Source organism: Nuphar pumila, chromosome 5 (assembly GCF_984573655.1).
Source record: "Nuphar pumila chromosome 5, dmNupPumi1.hap1.1, whole genome shotgun sequence".
In the NCBI taxonomy this organism is placed as follows: Eukaryota; Viridiplantae; Streptophyta; class Magnoliopsida; order Nymphaeales; family Nymphaeaceae; genus Nuphar; species Nuphar pumila.
The window spans coordinates 126,537,792-126,556,638 of NC_143253.1; the positions used below are offsets into that span (position 1 = coordinate 126,537,792).

An 18,847-nucleotide genomic window follows, 5' to 3' on the forward strand; every position below is an offset into this window, starting at 1 on the left:
TTAAGGATCCACTGTTTCTACTCGTAGTGCTTCTCCTGGACATTTTGGTTTTTGATATGGTTTTCCCTTGAGGAAATCCAACTTTTGTACAAACTTGATACTCTCTTTAAATAGAAGAAATGGTTTCCTAAGTATTATTGCAGATCGTCCATGGTAAATCTTTGTTTTCTCGCTAACGTGCCCAAGGTTGTAATACCTGTCCTTTTTCTTTTAAAAGAAATCGTTTCCGCTGAATTTAGAAATAAACTCTGTAAAGAAAAGGAATTTTCCAACTATTTCAAGGAATTTATAAGGTTCGAAATTTTGGGGCGTTACAGGAACCCTCTAACGGTCATAAATATGACCGTTGGAGTCCAACGTCTATATGAGGGCCCCTCCTTGGGTCTTTTTGTAGTCTATAAGTAAAGGGTGTTTGCCCATTGTAAAGTATTGCTTTTGGAATGTTTTCTCCTTCAATAAAAGATAATTTTTTTATGCCTTTGTGCATTTGTGCTCCTTTGTGAGTGTTTCATTGTGCCTTTGTGCACCTATTTTCTTTGCAATTCTTGTGGGCTAATCAAGTCATCTTTGGACTTGATATTCTTGAAGATATTTTCACAAATTAAGGATGCTTCTTTTAGTTACACAACTGTGTAGAAATTACGAGTGTCATTATTCTACTTGAATGACTATAGTGCCTTTGCCATCCAATGCATCCTTCCTAACAAGGAGTGTCTCAAAAAACCAAAAGATGGATGAGCTACAGTTATAATCCTCAATATGAAGGAGTTCCTCCGTGACAAATGGCAATTCATTACCATTGTGAGTGCAATCTGATGAGAAGTCAGTGAGCTTGTGGTATCTCTACCAGAATGCACTCTTGAGTTTCATATTCACTTATCTGCTACCAAAAAGTCGTAAAACCATTAGAGAAGCTATTATATTGTGTCCATGTTCTTATTACATGAAAGAGAGCTAGTTATTATTGTCCTTTTAAAGGTCGAAATGGCTAATGCCTTTTTAACCTTGAACATTTTCCATATTTTTGAAAGGTTGCCTTTTAGATAATTTTTTTTTATGCTTGTGGTATGACACGGGAATGATCGAATTATCTGCTAAAAATGTTTCTTTAGTTCATTTTCATATTGTTTAAACTGTTTAAATTTTTTCTAATTAATCTGGTGACTGTTGCAGTGTTATGACACCATACTATAGTGAGGAAACGGTCTACTCGAAAAGTGACATTGAGCTGGAGAATGAGGATGGTATCTCAATAATATTCTACTTGCAGAAGATTTTCCCAGGTGCCTATTTTCTTTTGAGATTACTATTGCAGCTTCCATGTAATATGCAGCATTTTTCATTGAGGGCTTATGAATGTGACTGGTAAAAAGTGAACCTTTTCCACTGTTATTCTGAATTTTATTAGATGAATGGAACAATTTCATGGAACGACTAAATTGCAAAAGAGAGAGTGAGGTTTGGAGTAATGAAGAGAATGTCCTGCATCTCCGTCACTGGGCATCTCTAAGAGGGCAAACCCTTTGCAGAACAGGTAGATGATGTTATTCCCAATACAGATTTTTTGAACCAGAGTTTGTTTGTGTGCTTATGAAGTAATCATTTACTTCAGTTCGAGGGATGATGTACTACAGAAGGGCCTTGAAGCTTCAGTCTTTTCTTGACATGGCTTCTGAAACTGGTATGGAATGCTGAACTATTTCCTTCCCTCCATTGATGCTAAGGCTTGTTATATGATAATTTTATTTGTTTTTCTCTTTATATTATATTTCAGAAATAGGCTTGTCCTATGATAGTTGCATTCATTTTTCTTTTTATATTTGGATTCAGAAATATTGGAAGGCTATAAAGCAGTTACTGATCCAACGGATGAAGAGAAGAAGAGCCAGAGGTCACTGTGTTCTCAGCTTGAGGCTGTGGCTGACATGAAATTCACATATGTTGCTACCTGCCAGAACTATGGTAACCAAAAGCAAAGTGGAGATCGCCGTGCTACAGACATTCTGAATCTTATGGTTAAGTATGTTTTCTCTCTCCCTGTTCCCTGATGACCAAATTCTATGTTTATGCACATAACCAAGAGTTCTCATAATCCTCTCGCTACTTCAAACTCCAGCCAAATATTTGTGTTGATTCTCTCATTTCATTCAGTCTCTTGGAATAGACAGCTATGTATTTGACAAATATCTCATTATAATTCAGTTCACAAATTACCTCAACTCACTTTTAAGATTGTTTAAAAGGCAGGATTTTTTCATGCATATCAATCATAAATTTAACCATGTATCATTCACATGACAACTTGAATTCCTGCATCTTCAATGTATCATGCATGTCACTATGATGTCTTGTTCTTGATGTGAAAGCTAATAATGGTCTCTTCTGTGTAGCCATCCGTCTCTACGTGTAGCCTATATTGATGAAGTTGAGGAAAGAGAAAATGGCAGAGTGCAGAAGGTCTATTATTCTGTTTTAATCAAAGCTGTTGATAATCGTGATCAGGTAGTCATTTTTCACACTTTGAATTTTAGGTGGAGAGTAGATGGTTGGTCTGTTTGTGACCTTTTACTTTTAATAGGAAATTTATCGAATAAAATTACCTGGTCCTGCAAAGATAGGAGAAGGTAAGCCAGAAAATCAGAACCATGCAATAATATTCACTCGGGGGGAAGCTCTTCAGACAATTGATATGAATCAGGTAAGAGTTTTGATGTAATCCTTGTCTTTATAGTGGTTCTGCTGCAATAAATGGCCGTATTGTACATATGTGTCCTGCCATGATCATAGGATAATTACTTGGAAGAAGCTTTTAAAATGCGCAATCTCCTGGAAGAGTTCAATGAAGATCATGGGGTGCGTCCACCTACAATCTTAGGTGTCCGTGAGCATATTTTCACGGGAAGGTTTTGTTCTTTCCCAACCTGTGAGCTTTTTAATTGCATAGTTTTAGGTACCTTTTGTTTTCTGGATCTCTAATTATTTTACTAAATGAAAATGCAGTGTCTCTTCTTTGGGATGGTTTATGTCAAATCAAGAAACAAGTTTTGTAACAATTGGTCAAAGGGTTCTAGCAAACCCATTGAAGTAATCTTTCTTCTCTTTACATTTGTTGCATGTCTACTTTTCTCATGCATGTGTTTCTGAAAAGATTAATAACGAAAACTTAATATTTGTTGAAGATGCTGTGGTGCCCCCCCTCCCCAAACAACATTGCAGGTTGACAGTATAACAAGGGAGAGAAATACTGTTATTATCAAAGCATTTCTTTTATGCTTTAATTTTAGTTGTTCTCTTTAACTGTTCAACAAAAGAACCGATGCTTTAGAACACTAAACATCTGTGAACAAAAAGTATGCCCTTAACGCCATGCTGCTTTCCTTTTCTAGTATGTGGTTATCAGAAAATGTATGTTTTGGGCATTCAATTTCCACCACAACATTAGTCACTATGAAAGTTGTCAGTATTCATAACAAATTGATCATTGCTTTTATTTTTTTTCATTTGTGGATAATGATTGTCCAAAATAAGTTTACATCTATAGACTATATTTTTAATTCTTTTGGCACCATCCAAATAGCAGCATGCCTCATGCCTTGTTTGGCTACTGGCTAGTGGCATCAATCCTAGATGGCACCAATCATACCTGTTGCATACATTGCTGCTGCTATGGTTCAGAAAATAAAAGTGTCAAGAAAATGGACAAGACCCTGGTATTGCAACAACACCTTATATTTGGGCATTCATGCATGACAAGCTGGCAACTTGCATGGAGGTGTCATCTTTCCCTACTGGAGCTAATCTGGACCAGTTTCTGGTGTCTGAGATGTGGGAAATCAGTAGAATTTAGATTTACATCTTTTTTTTTTGTTTTTTTAAATTTTAGGTTAAACAAGATTGATGCAGATGCATTTATTCCCAAAGTGTGACTATATGGTAAAAACTCAAGATAGTTTTTTTCTTGGTGAACTAATTGGTTTAGATCTGTTGCCCTATGCAATGGTTATCTAGACAGTGACTTTTTGGAACACAAAATTGATGAACATTTCTAACCCAAAAAGCATGAACAGGTAATAGTTATCTTTCTGATTTTTATGGTATATAATAATACTTATTCACTCATATATGCACACATAGATGCATAATTCTCTTTTCATATTATGTTAAAACTTGAATTATAGAAATATCCTTGTGGATTATTAAGTAATGCAGAAAGGTATGATTTAACTTCAATCAGTAAATTTCCCTCCAGTAATGATATTCCTAACTTCCCTCAAAATCTAAATGGGAATATAAGGGTGTTTGACCCATTATTAAACATGATTATCATGCAGAAAATGGATAAAGTCAGACATGCCCTTATAAAATATAAGCAGTACAATTGATATGAACAATCATGACAGAAGAGTATCTTATATCACTTTCAAGTAGACCTACCATGATGAATGGTAGATGAGGTATCCCTGGCTGTGAGTGTTGTTCCCTTCTTTAGATCTTGGCTCACTGGATTCAACAATCATATGTTGTAGGGTTGGATTGAACCAAGGTTGCCAGACTAGGAAGCAGAAGCGGGAAACGACACGGGAAGCGGAATCAAGAAGCAATGCATTTTAAAATGTATAGGATGTGGGAAGCGAGGAATAAAAAAATAATATATGAATTGAATGAGAATCGAAATGGAACACAAATAAAAATGACTATTCTTAAATTTCATGATTTTTTAGTGTAAGAATTAAATTTTTAACAAAATCTAAAAATGATAACTGCCAATTTAGATAAAGCACATGGAAGTGATTGAGAAGCGTGAGAGCAAGCAAATAAAAAATATGAAAAGTAGAGTGAGAGAATATATAAGAAGAATAGATGAAGCATATGGAAAGCATGGGGGAATTGAGATTCTCATCAAGTTTCGGAATCGAGGAGTATCATGCTTCTGAAGCGAGTTTCCGGGTAGCAGGCTTCCCACCTATCTAAGAAGCTTCCGGTAAATCTGGATTGAACCATGAGATGAAGGCTGATTTTGTGATTTCTGATTTTGTGAAACGTGAAACTTCACTCTCAGGAAGATATTTCATGATAAACCATGTCACACAACTTAATTTCCTTATGCTGCTAAAGTTATGGTCACCCAAAATACATCGTGATGTAGCAGTGTAGGGCTATTCATGAACAGATTTAGTTATCTTTATACCTATGTCAAAGATATCACTGTTATATTGTATTTGTATTGCAATCAATTCACAAAATGGGAAATTGTGAAAATCAATCAGTATCTTTATTAATTAGCAGATTTTATTGTGATTATAACACATGTTATTGTCTTTATTATGTTTATATGTTGACTATTTTTCTTCAGTTTGATATTTTAAAATTTATTTCCACATTTTTTTTAAAATGATTTTTTTTGTGTTGCCAGTTTTTCTTGCTGAGAAAATCCTACGAATTGGATTTGTGGCTTTGCTTTATAGTAGCTGTCCATGTTCTCCATTCAGACTGTTAGTGGAGATCTATGGTCATCATTATGATTTCAATTGAATGTGAAAAAAACATGCATGCTTGTAAAGTCAGTATTTGTGTATCAAATCATGGCCAGAGACAAAGAAATAAAATCCAAATGTGGGACAAATATCATGTATAACTCAATACTATCCATTGAAACGAAGTTTCTCCTTTGATTTTTCAAAGATTTTAGTTGTTAGATTTACTTATCATTTTTATTATTTTTGTTCATGGACATCATTAAAATTTTAGATGCATGATTTTAGATTTTGTATGTACTATTCAACTGTGGCTATCTCCAATTTTAGTTCCGAAGCCATAGTTGAATATGAACTGATGCAGGATGAATATCTTTGATGTGTTCAGGGTTCGTTTCCACTATGGCCATCCAGATGTTTTTGACAGGATTTTCCACATCACAAGAGGTGGTATTAGCAAGGCTTCTCGAGGGATCAACCTAAGCGAAGATATTTTTGCCGGTAATCATCTTATTTTTATTAGGGCATTCCAGTACTCCATATTAATCTGAATTTGTGTTGCACAAACTTATTGACAGGTTTCAACTCTACATTAAGGCGGGGAAATATTACCCACCACGAGTATATCCAAGTTGGAAAAGGTCGTGATGTCGGGCTTAACCAAATATCACTTTTTGAAGCAAAAGTAGCATGTGGTAATGGGGAGCAGATACTGAGCCGAGACATCTACCGTTTGGGGCACCGTTTTGACATGTTCCGCATGCTTTCATGTTATTTTACAACTGTTGGATTTTACTTCAGCTCCATGGTAATTGTTAGTGCATTTATATTGCATCTTTGTTTTTATTACGTCTCCTTTGACTAATATTGCATCTTGATTTTTATGGGGTGCAGATGGTTGTCATTATTGTTTATGTATTCTTGTATGGAAGGCTTTATCTATCACTAAGTGGGTTGGAGAACTCACTAGTAAGGCATGCACGTGCTAGGGGTGATGATCCTCTAAAGGCTGCACTGGCATCCCAGTCCCTTGTTCAAATAGGCTTTTTGATGACATTGCCTATGCTTATGGAGATTGGATTAGAAAGAGGCTTCAAAACAGCACTGAGTGATCTTATCATCATGCAACTTCAGCTGTGTGCTGTTTTCTTCACCTTTTCTCTTGGTACAAAGACCCATTATTTTGGTCGCACTGTCTTGCATGGTGGGGCTAAATATAGGGCCACTGGTCGTGGTTTTGTGGTGCGACATGAAAAGTTTGCAGAGAATTACAGGCTTTACTCAAGGAGCCACTTTGTGAAGGGGTTGGAGTTGATGATACTTCTAGTAGTGTATGAGATTTATGGTTATGAATCATCTGATATGATTGCATACATGTTGACTACAATGTCAATGTGGTTCATGGTGGTAACTTGGCTATTTTGCCCCTTCCTTTTCAACCCATCTGGATTTGAGTGGCAGAAGATTGTAGAAGACTGGGATGATTGGATCAAGTGGATGAGTAGTAGGGGAGGAATCGGTGTACCAGGGAATAAGAGCTGGGAGTCATGGTGGGAAGAGGAGCAGGAACACTTGCAATACACTGGGCTATTTGGACGCTTCTGTGAGATTGTTCTCTCCCTTCGGTTCTTCCTGTTCCAATATGGAATTGTTTACCATTTGGAAATATCAAACAAGAATACAAGCATCATTGTAAGTTTCTTAGCCCACTTCAATAGTCAATTTGTATGTATAATCTTTTTTAGTAGTCATTCAAGGTACCTGAAGTTTGAACCATTCCAGCCAAATATACATATGTTCGAGAAATTCTGATGATTTATATGTATATATGATCATAATATTATTGTCATCAAGCATATGTGCAAATTAACTACTACTAAGATTTCCTTTAGTTTTCTCACATATTAGCTGCTCAATGATGGCCATATCTTGTGTACGAGTGCTTTTGATTAGTAATTTAGTAACTATTTAAAAGATCTGTCTCCAGAATAAACTGCTTGTATATTATGAGTGTTGTAGAACATATTAGGATGTTAATATGTCCTAAATTCCCTTGTTAGTTATTACTTCAACTAATCAACTGGACTGTAGTAGCAGTGACACTCATAATATGTGTCATTTTTACATGTTCTTAAATCCAACTTTTCAACCAATTGCTATCCACGTCACATCTCTGGTAGCCCCACCATTGTGATTATTCTATAAAAATTGCCTTCCTATCTAGCCTCTGTCTTCAAGATGCCTGATTTCTTCCAGCAACATGTGAAGAACGTGCAATAATTTTGCCCCTTCATTGCAAATTCAGGCATAGTCTGCACTGTGTTTCATCATTCGTTTATCATTGTCACTCGGCTTCTTTAGTTATTTCAATGAATATGACAAAGACAAGAGTTAATGTCCATATTTACCGCAATTAAGACATCTTTAGGTAGTGATGTTTGCTTTCTCTCTCTCTGAACTCTTGGTATATATATATATATATATATATATATATATATATATATATATATATATATTATAATTGGCCTGTCCTATCCAATTTGGGTATGAACCACTTCGAAAAGTCAAATCTGCAGCTGTTTTTTGATTAATCTGATTCTGTAATTGTGTTTGTTATTGCTTGTGTACTAGAAAACTTGTTTTTCAATTGAACTGTTTTGATGGAGAACAATCAAAATTTTCATTGCAAAGTTTTGGTGCAATGTGGGCTATTGATTTTTAGATTCTTTTAAAAGATATCTGAACATAAGAAATTCCTAATCTAATAGATTTTTCTTCTAAATAACTATAAAGATCATATTCTAAGGTTTGATTATGAAACATAAAAAACTAATATACTGGTTCATACTTGAATTGGTTAAGAGAGGCCAATTACTGTAATTCTCATGAAATGAAACATAAAACGTTAATATACTGGTCCATAAATTGGTTAGGAGAGGCCAATTACTGTAATTCCCATGAAATGAAACATAAAAAGCTAATATAATTGTCCATACTTAAATTGGTTAGGAGAGGCCAATTATTGTCATTTCCTGTATCGAGATGTGTCTAGCTATGATGAGTTAATTTCCTTATAATGAACTCATAGATATTCTAGTGTGTTACATATAATATACATATAGAAATTCTATGGTTTGTATATGCTCTACATTTACAGCTCTATGGCCTGAATGCACCTTGATGTATTGCTACCACTACCACCAAATCTAGGCTGCTCCTTACAATTTAGATCCTCAAATAACTCATCATCATCATCACCCTTAATTAACCATTACGATCTGAATATTGTGATATTTTTTCAAAAAAAATTAATTTCAAATTTTCATATTTTCAAATTATATTATTTTTATTTTTTAAATTGACCAGCATCTTTTTGGGGAAACAAGTTATCTGAAATATTGTAATAATACCATTAGTCTTAATTATGATAAAAAATATAAAATGCACATATTCATCTGATTATTCTTGGTCTTAGAGAGTTAATTTCTTTGTTGCTTTTGGTTGATCATCCAAGTGTTTCTTAAAATGTAGAGATGAATTAACATTTGTAATTATATAAGAAGTTTTTTTTCTTATGCACACACGTCATACATATATTAAGTTTTTGTTTTTTTATATGAAATTCATATGGTTATTCTCTTGGTGGAGATTGTTTTGTTTTAAATGGATCATCTTCTTACTGATGCACTGATTGAAGAATATCTACATGCCATTTAGTAGTTAATAGAACTAATTACAGATCTTAGAAGCATGTCTGATGTCATTCTTTTTCAATTATGATGAATTAATGTGCTTCCATTTTCAGGTTTATGGACTGTCGTGGCTTGTTATTGTTGCACTGATGCTCATCTTAAAGGTTAGTTTTGGATTCTTCCACATACTCTTCCAAGTCTCATAAATCATCTGCTCTGCATGTAAGATGTATGTCCTGATTCTTGCATCTGCTGGGGCAAACTTTAAAAAGATTGTGCTATCCTGCACATTAAATGACTCCATTGTATGTTCCCAGACCCATCAATACTGTTATGGTCTGGCATCTTATACCATAGAACCATGACTTTTCTGGAATTGCATAGTTTTCTGGCAAAATTCCAGCACATGCATGACCAGGAAATGTAAAAATGGTGTCTGTTTCTAGATGTTGCTGATGTGGGTGCGTATTGTGTATGAGTTTTTTGTTAAAATATATACATATATATATATATATGTATATATATACATATATATATATCTATATGTTATGTATATATACATATATATTCTAATATATATGTATAGTTTTGCAGTCAAGGGTATTTTTGTCATTTTACCACTTGTAATTAGAACAGTCCACTAGGGACTGTCTTGTAATTTTCTTTTTATTTAATGACAAAGGGCTCTATGGCCATTAACCATAGAGTCCTTGGGACTCATCACAACGGTCACAAATATTACTGTTGGGGAGATCCTAACGTCTCTATGGGAGCCTTCCCGTTCTTTTGGTGTATAAATTGGGGCTGTTAGCCCCTCTCCATGTATTGCTCTTTTATAGCAGTTTTCTCAATAACAATTTATTATTTTTTATGTTCTTGTTTTTTCTTTGTGAGCATTGTAATTAGCCCTTAGTGGCTCTTTGTATCTTGCTCATTAGTGGCTTTGTTTTTGTGTGGGTGTGCACTCTAGTAGCCCTTTGTGGCATCTCTCTTGTGCACTTGAAGTCTCATTACATGGTATCAGAGCTCTTTGGGTTGTTTTGATCTTAGAGGATTTGTTTGTGGTGATCAAAGATCGTATGTTCATGATAAAAAGTTTTTAATGCTCTCTTTTTCTTCTTTATCCTTTCCTCTTATTATTCGTCATGGAGCATGAATCATGAGTTGAGCTCTCCTTCAAGCTCAACAGATCCAACTACATGATGTGGTCTTCGACAATGAAAAACCAACTCAAAGGCAAGAAACTATGGGGATTCGTGATGCACACCATAACATGAGAATAACACGAATCCCGATGCACCCCAGAATGGATCAAGAACCAACAATACAACGTATTTGAATATATATTCATCATAGAAATAACAATGAAAGACAAAACTTGAAAAATAAACAATTTCATTAAGAATGAAATTCAAATAATACAAAAGAAATGCAAAATTACAAAGAGCCTCACTACAGGTACTCAAAACACTCATTACAATAAAAACTACCCATACACTCTCTCAAACCTCACATATGCACACACCCACTTATTTGTAGAGGGGAAAAGAGAGTAAAGGGAGAAGAGAAAGCTCTTTTTAGCCATTGGACACCCTTTCCAACGGCTAGAAGACAACCAATGTTGACTTTAGTCAACCTATGGTGACTAATCATATATATATAATATATTTATATATATATATAATATTTAATATTATATATATATATATATATATGTATACATACATATATATGTACAAAAAAATACATTTATCTTAACACCCTCCCTCAAACTTACAGTGTTTCATTGTAAGTTTGAAATTACAAAATGAGAAACCCATTACAAAAAATGTCTTCATAGACTTCAACAATTTCTTCCATTTGGTGATTCTTTAAAGGATGCTCAAACATATGCTCCATTACACAGAGGATCTTTAATATCATCAATTTTTGATATGCTTGAAATGTCTTTTAGAATCTCAATACCGCTAATATTTGGAGAACCTGTAAAGAGAACAAAACAAGAGCAATCTAATAGGATATATATATATATATATATATATATATATATATATATATATATATATTATGGAGAGAGGATGGCTAAACACACAAAGATATAATATATAAAAAATAAGTCAATTTAGCAAATTTCAAAAAATATTTAGAGAGAATTAATTTTAAAACAATTATTAATTTCAAACACCAGTCATTTATTAGTTTAATCATTCATGAAATCATGCACACATATATCTTTCACAAAAAGCATATTATTGCATAACAGGCATGAATTTTTTATATTATCAATATCATAAAGCAATTTAAATAGCAAATTATTTTTACACAGCGAAAAATAAGAAATGATTTCAATTACTCAATAAAAGATTTAAGAAAAATCAAATACATAGATCAATTTTATTTTAGAAGCAATATCAGCCATACAACTAAAAAAAGTCACTTATGGACCAATTTTAAGAGATAACACATGCTTAGAAAACAAGCGAAAAAAGGAATCCCAATGAGGATCCACACAAATTCAATAGGAATGTACAAGCACCGGTTTTACCAAAAAGTAATACAAAGTGAGATCAATCTCAAGAGCAATCAGATGCATACAATAACCGCTATGAGCATACTAATGAAATGCTTAGAAAAGCATGCAATGGAGTACGTGGAATTACAAAAACAAAGTGCAAAAGCACATGCAAGTCCAATAGTGGATAATACAAAGGCACAAAGGCATAATATAAGCACAAAAGTGCAAAATCACAAGTCCACTATGGGACAACAAAAAGAGCCAACGAAGGGCAACACAAACAAGTAAAAAATATATTCTTTATTGAATATATGCTTGAAAAAGCATAAACTTAAGCAAATTGTCCAAGACAATCAATCATGGAATAACTCATGGAACTAAAGTATAATGCAAAATGCATAAAAAGATTTTAACAACCATTTCTCATAAAAGAGCAAATGAGTTTTTGAAAAATTATAGAGATTAAAAAAATCTCATACATCATAATGAATGGATTTTGTAAATTAAAACACTAGTTTGACTACCATAAGCAATCACTTTACCAGACCTCCAACCCCAAAAAATCAATTGTATTAGCGACTAGAACATGAGCATAATTTCAATGCCACTTATGGGCTAAAAACACATACAAAAGTATGAATAAATATCTCTTGTCTACATATAATGATACTTAAAATGAGTGTATCAACTACTAAAACAAGAGTATAATTACAATGTCACTTATGGGCTTAACAAACACAAAAAATGTGAATAACCATCTTTTGTCTATATTTAATGACACTCAACATGAATGTATCAGCTACTAGAATAAGAGTATAATCACAATGCCATCAATGGGCAGAAAACACACATGAAGGTGTGAACAAACATCTCTTGTCTGTATATAATGGCACTTAAATACGAGACATAAAAACGAGAAGACATTCGAGGTAAAAAAACTTGTAATAGAAACACACTAATGTTATCAATAAGAATATCAATTTTAACCATATTTCGAAACACTATAGTTTCAAAAACAGATAGATATCTCAGATAAACAGAGTTATAAGCATCCATAATAATAATGGCCATACAACAAATGAGTGATATAACACTCATATCCAGACATCAAACAACTGTCAGTTAGAGCCAAACCATAAGTTGACAATCTAAACTGACATAAAATAAGATGCATACAACTCACTCCAACAAACATCTTTGAATCAACAAAAGCATATATAGATTCAGAGGCCAATAAACTATCAATCAAATCCAAGACTGGTGTCAACACAACACTCATAGACTTTGATTGTAACACCCCAAATTTCAAACTTGTGAACCTTTTCAGAAAAACAGGCAAGATTTTTCTTTTGTTAAATCAGAAAGCAAGCTGACAACTTTGGGCACGTTAGCTAAGAGAACCAAAACTCACAAAATTAGGGTATCATAAGGAAAACCCGATACAAACCCAAAGCGTCCAAGACGCGAGCTAAGAGCAGGAAGAAGTCTTGAAGCCATCTTGCAATCGCGCCATCACCCGTAGTGTACCTAATCTTCACCTATACCCATAGAATGAGTTAGTTTCGCGAAAAACTAGTAGGTGCACAAGAGAGACTACAAGAAACTGAATTAAGCACATTTAATTCAGTAGGTTACGCAGTTTAAAGTAGATATGCAGTTAAACATGTAAGCAATTCAAGCAGGTGAATAGTGCAAACGTGTAAGTAGTACAAGCGAATAAGTAGTGCGAGCGAGTAAGTAGTGCAAGCGAGTCAGCAGTGCAAGCGCGTAAGCAGTGCAAATGTGTAAGTAGTGTAAACAGTAAGCAGTTCAAAGCAAGTAAGTAGTTCAAAGTAAGTAAGCAGTGCAACTGACAAACGCAACATACGATTCAATTGATCGTAGGCTGTGAACCACCATGTAACTAACTTGTTCTCGTTCCTAGAATGAGGTCTCTGCATTGAATCAGTATCAGGACATCGTTTGTCGCTCTCACAACTTCTAACAAACGCTTTATCCTGAACAACCTTAAACTATTTTCATCTCTCAAGGCCTTACGCGACCACATGTCACCGGTTATTACTCACTAAGGCGTCATACTTTCTCAGAAAAGCTCACTCTTCCGTAGAAGGTCCAAAACATGATCACTATCTCAAATCGCTAATGATCGGATTCTCACATCTGAGTCATGAATGTAATCATGCTAAAACAGAAAGCCGAAACTATGTATTCATAGTTGGCTATCACAAACAATCTCAGAAGATCATCACAGCTCACCATAACTTTTTATGGTAAGTAAAAATATAAGATCCACGTCGGATCGCTCGATCCGGAAAATATACGACCTGACAAGGAATTACTGCTTTAGAGGGTATACTTGGTCTTGGACCATACACTTCCTCACAGGAGTTTACCGTCTTTGCAGCTACCCGTTCGTGGACAGTGTACATCCTCACAGAGATGTCCCACTCTAGCCGGGTCACCTGATCTTGATCATATATACCCCCACAACGAAACCTTTGGGAAGTCAGTCCCCAACAAATGTCATATCCAATAAAAATCATTGTGATACACACATAAACACGAATGACCGCTCTCAGGGTCGATAACCACTAATACAAACAACAAGATCAATGCCGGATCACCTGATCTGAGAAATGTATAACCTCACAAGGAATTCCGCTCTAGATGGTATACCTGGTCTTGGACCATACACTTCCTCACAGGAGTTCACCGCCTTTGTGGCTACCCGTTCGTGGACAGTGTACATCCTCACAGAGAATCTACCACTCTAGCCGGGTACCTGATCTTGATCATACACGCCCTCGCAGATAATCCTTTGGAAATCAGGTTCTCGACAGACACCCTACTCGGTGATATATGCATCAATAATCGACTGCTCTGAACCATTGACCGCCTCGAGGTCAGTAGCCACAATATGGGCACAAGCATGTATATGAGTAATATGCATCGTATCACTCCACACAGAAGCATATAATCCTACACATCGTATTATTGTCACAAGGAATATTGCAATCCTCAAATAGGACCTCAAAGCATGCGTAAATGACACATGAGAACACACAAATATTGCAATTCAGTTGATTCTATAGGCGAAGAGTAACTAACTCTATCTGACAACCAAACAAAACAACTGAATAAGACAAGCACTCGTAACAATGCTCGTAAAACATATAATTACCATAATATGGCTCAGTCTATCAACAAGTAATTAAATTAATCGTAAGGCATAAACCATTACATCACCCGCCATTCATAAGCAATCATACGACAACAGTTATATCATAATATGTAAGCAGCTTATAAGACAAATGGCCACATCAATCCTAGTTGCCACCAGTTCGTAGATTACGAGCTATATGCAATCACATCAATCATAATAGATGCAAGCCAACAAGTGCTATGCTACAATAAGCACGAAACAGTTCGACCAAGGGATAAAGCAAGTCACATGCTAATATGTAGCAACTGGCATAATGCTATTATTATAAGCATTTAACTAGTATGAGAAGCTCCTTATTACTCCGCAAAGAACTGCGTAAGCAGTTTAACCAACTAGAGTAATGCATTGACAGGCGTGCACAACTCAACGAATAACATACTGAACTACCGAGCAAGCAAGCGATCGATCAGTGTGAACAGACTTTATGTTTCGATATTACTGGCCTGCGGGTACGCGCAGGCAAAACGTAGAAACAACTGAAACTAGTTCGGGCGTCTGTTATTCTATGTATTTTCAATAACCCGAATAACTAGTTAAGTCCGCTCCTAAAGGGCCGACTTTAGCCGAGAGAGGATTCCCCAAAGGAGGCTGTGCTGCGGATGCATCCAACTTCTGCAGAAGTGTTGAGCTAACTAATGTAGCCCCTTTCCCCTTAACTCCATTGACTGGGGAGGCCAGATCATTGCCCGTGGGGTGGTTATTAACAACCTGTCCATTAGAGTTTTATACCGCTCTGTCCTCTCCCTTGACAGAACAACCAGAAGCGAATGGGTGCGTTAGGGGTTGCTTAACTAACAACCCATCCTATGCTGTAGTCTTTAAACCACTTGAGCATCTTGCCTATGAAGGCGAATGTGAGGCCATTTATGTTATTACAACATTGTGCATTTAGCACTATCCGAGGTCGCACAACCGTCTCATCCGATCATCGCAGTACTAGACGTGTCATGCACGACTACAAGTACTCTAGGATAAAGGGGGTATAGCTCCTCAATAGAAGCCTTAACATGAGTGTTTCACAAAGATGTAAAGTTTATCAGCTTTACTTTATCTTTTGAAACAACAGTACCTTGTGCCAACATTATGCATGTGATTATCTCGAATCACATCCGCTATCGGGGTATCTACATGTCTCGCATGACTCGATACCAGCCTCTATAGACGGGATACGGGTTTCTCAACAGAACACCCGCTAAGAAGTTCGCTCGAACCCCCAATTCGGGATCACTCGAGATATGCCAAAAAGGCGAGCAGAACCAGCCAGTCACATCCTTCAAAATGCTTCGATTTGGAGCAGTCTTTGATGCTTTTGCGCAGCTCCCTAAAATCTCAAGTCGACTCTGCAGGACTGCGCACACGAAGAGTCAGGATCCTTGCGAGATATCCCTCTCCTTAGACGAAGGTGTATCGCCAGCTCCCGACTGAACTCTTGTCGCAAGAGGGAGAGTGATAAATGCCCCTTGCATCCTCTACGAGGATGCCTTTAAGGCATACGCAAAGAGCAAGAACCTGCACGTCATCTGCAATAGCAAGGCAGAAACAACACATGCAAAAGCAAGAGTCTGGCGTAAAGCGCGACAACAAAGTAAAGATTGTAAGCAGGAGTGCAACACAAAATCTTTGCACGATGCGCGATGGCAAAGTAAAGACTGTAAGCAGGAGTGCAATGCAGAACCTTTGCGCGATGCGCAACGGCAAAGTAAAGGACAAGGATCGTGAAATCGCATCCTTGAGTTAAATATGTACTCGTATAAATATATATATATTTCTATATATATATTTATTTAATGATCCCTTTTTCGTTAATTGAACTTAATTCAGTTGTCCAAGTCTTCTGTGCAATCTTCCCCTACCTTTGAGAGTTGCAAGCTTGCTGGCGTCTGCGAGTGTAAGCGATGGACGGCTCGGGTCACGGAGCGCGAGCAAGATCCGTCGCACGAGCTGTAAAAGTAACAATCTTAGCAAGCTAATACCAAAAATAGAAGGTCAGGGGTACTGCCGTCGTCCTGACATGAAGAAAACAAAGGCAGGAGCATCGTGCCCCTGCGCACCTGCTATCCGCGCAAGAAGCAAAGGCAGGGGCTGCGAGCCCCTGCTAACCTCCTGTCAGCAACCAAAAAAAAGGTAGGGGATTGCACCTTTGCCCTCATAAAGCGAGGGCAGGCAGGGTTGCACCCTTGCTTGACAAAGTAGAAGAGAGGCAGGGTCAAAGCCCCTACCTCTCAACAACGAACAGAGGCAGGGGGCTTCGCCCCTGCCTAACAAACATGCTAAGAGGGAGGCAGGGGGCTTTGCCCCTACCTGCCGAAATACGAATAGGCAGGGGGCGAAGCCCCCGCCTGATGCCAGGGAAAAGTGAGGCGAGGGAACTTGCCCCCGTCTGCCGAAAAACAACGAAGGTAGGGGATCGCCCCTGCCTAATGAGAGAAGAGGCACAGGGAGGGCTCATCCCCCTCCCATGCCGTAACAGGGAGTAGGGAGGGGGCTCGGCCCCTCCCTTGCTGTAACAACGAGCTGGGAGGGGGCTCGACCCCCTCCCCTGTCAAAACAAAGAGCAGAGAGGGGGCTCAGTCCCTCCCTTACCGTAACACGAAGCAGGGAGGGGGCTCAGCCCCTCCCCTGCCGAACAAAAGGAACAGAGAGGAGGGGGGCGAGCCCCTCCTCTGCCGTAACAGGAGGCAGGGAGGAGGGCTCGGCCCCTCCCCTGCCGTGACAGAGGGAACAGAGAGGAGGGGGGCGAGCCCCTCCTCTGCCGTAACAGGAGGCAGGGAGGAGGGCTCGGCCCGTCCCCTGCTGTAACAGGCCAATCGGCAGGGGCTTTTGCCCCTGTCAGTCGACGAAGGGAGAAGAAAAGAAAAAGGGGGAAAAAGTAGGAGGCAGCGTACTAGGGGTCGTCGGCGTCGGTCGCAACGACAGTGATGGTGGCGGAGGGCTCTGAGCTGGCTCGCCGGAGAAAGGTGGTCGCCGGTGGCGGCAACAAACAAGCGAGAGAGAGAGTCGGGAAGAGACGAGAGGGCGAGAGGCGGTACCACAATTGGGTCCGGGTCTGGATCCGACCAGAATCCAAGCCAATAATTTTTTTTTGTTTATTACATTGATAATTGCAGATTGATAAGATGATTTGAGGTGCACACATAACTCACCTCAATGGCTAATTCAGAATATCAACAATAATGAGTTCAGAGGTCAATCAACCATCAATCAGACCCAAGACAAGTGACCACGTCACTCATAACCCTTGAAAATCTAGATTTATATGATGACATGAGGTGCACACATAACTCACCTCAACGGCTAACCTTGACTCAACAACAAGGCCTAAAGAGATGATGCATCATATAAAATTCTATGAACAAAATCAATGCCATAAGAAGGCAATAAATACTTATGAAAATTAATTTTCAAATAGGTGAGTTCATATCAAATAACTGTTTTGAAAAAAATATAAGTTTGAAATCAAATTCAATAAAAGTAGATGAAAACCTTAGCATGAATATAGTGCAAACATATGCACAACAATCTGAAGATTGATGCAATTATATGTAATACATGATAGACCATTTTTCACAAATTTGAACAAGCAATCAATCAATAAGGATCATGCTCAATTTTAAGCAATCAACACGCTCAATTTTAAGCAATCAACACAGAGAAGATGAAATTTTTATATTTACCTTTCATAAATTCGCCAATCAAAGTTCATGTGCACCAAGGCACAAAGATCCAATAAAAGGAAACAAGAATAATAGTTTTAAGAAGCTTAATCTAAATCATAAGTCTACTATGAGACAATGAAGGCACATATGTAGAGATTCATAAGGATCTTTCATATAGATGTTTAATACATAATTTTCTCTAATCACGAACTCACATATGTCATACAAGAAATTTTGCAACAAGTATAAGATCTCTAAGAACCATGATGTTAAATATCAAAGAAAGA

General features: G+C 37.0%; 1 protein-coding gene across 1 annotated transcript in view; it reads left to right on the forward strand.

Annotated features, from left to right (window-relative positions):
• LOC149838594 (callose synthase 5-like) overlaps positions 1 to 18,847 on the forward strand; it is a 123,210-nt gene that overhangs the window by 87,341 nt on the left and 17,022 nt on the right. Inside the window, exons 29-40 of the mRNA XM_090008277.1 lie at positions 1,174 to 1,283; positions 1,409 to 1,534; positions 1,613 to 1,681; positions 1,831 to 2,020; positions 2,391 to 2,502; positions 2,579 to 2,698; positions 2,788 to 2,903; positions 3,001 to 3,084; positions 5,863 to 5,975; positions 6,053 to 6,282; positions 6,369 to 7,166; positions 9,280 to 9,330. Coding sequence (XP_089864403.1) covers positions 1,174 to 1,283; positions 1,409 to 1,534; positions 1,613 to 1,681; positions 1,831 to 2,020; positions 2,391 to 2,502; positions 2,579 to 2,698; positions 2,788 to 2,903; positions 3,001 to 3,084; positions 5,863 to 5,975; positions 6,053 to 6,282; positions 6,369 to 7,166; positions 9,280 to 9,330 — 2,119 coding nt within the window. The remainder of the gene's footprint in view (positions 1 to 1,173; positions 1,284 to 1,408; positions 1,535 to 1,612; positions 1,682 to 1,830; positions 2,021 to 2,390; positions 2,503 to 2,578; positions 2,699 to 2,787; positions 2,904 to 3,000; positions 3,085 to 5,862; positions 5,976 to 6,052; positions 6,283 to 6,368; positions 7,167 to 9,279; positions 9,331 to 18,847) is intronic.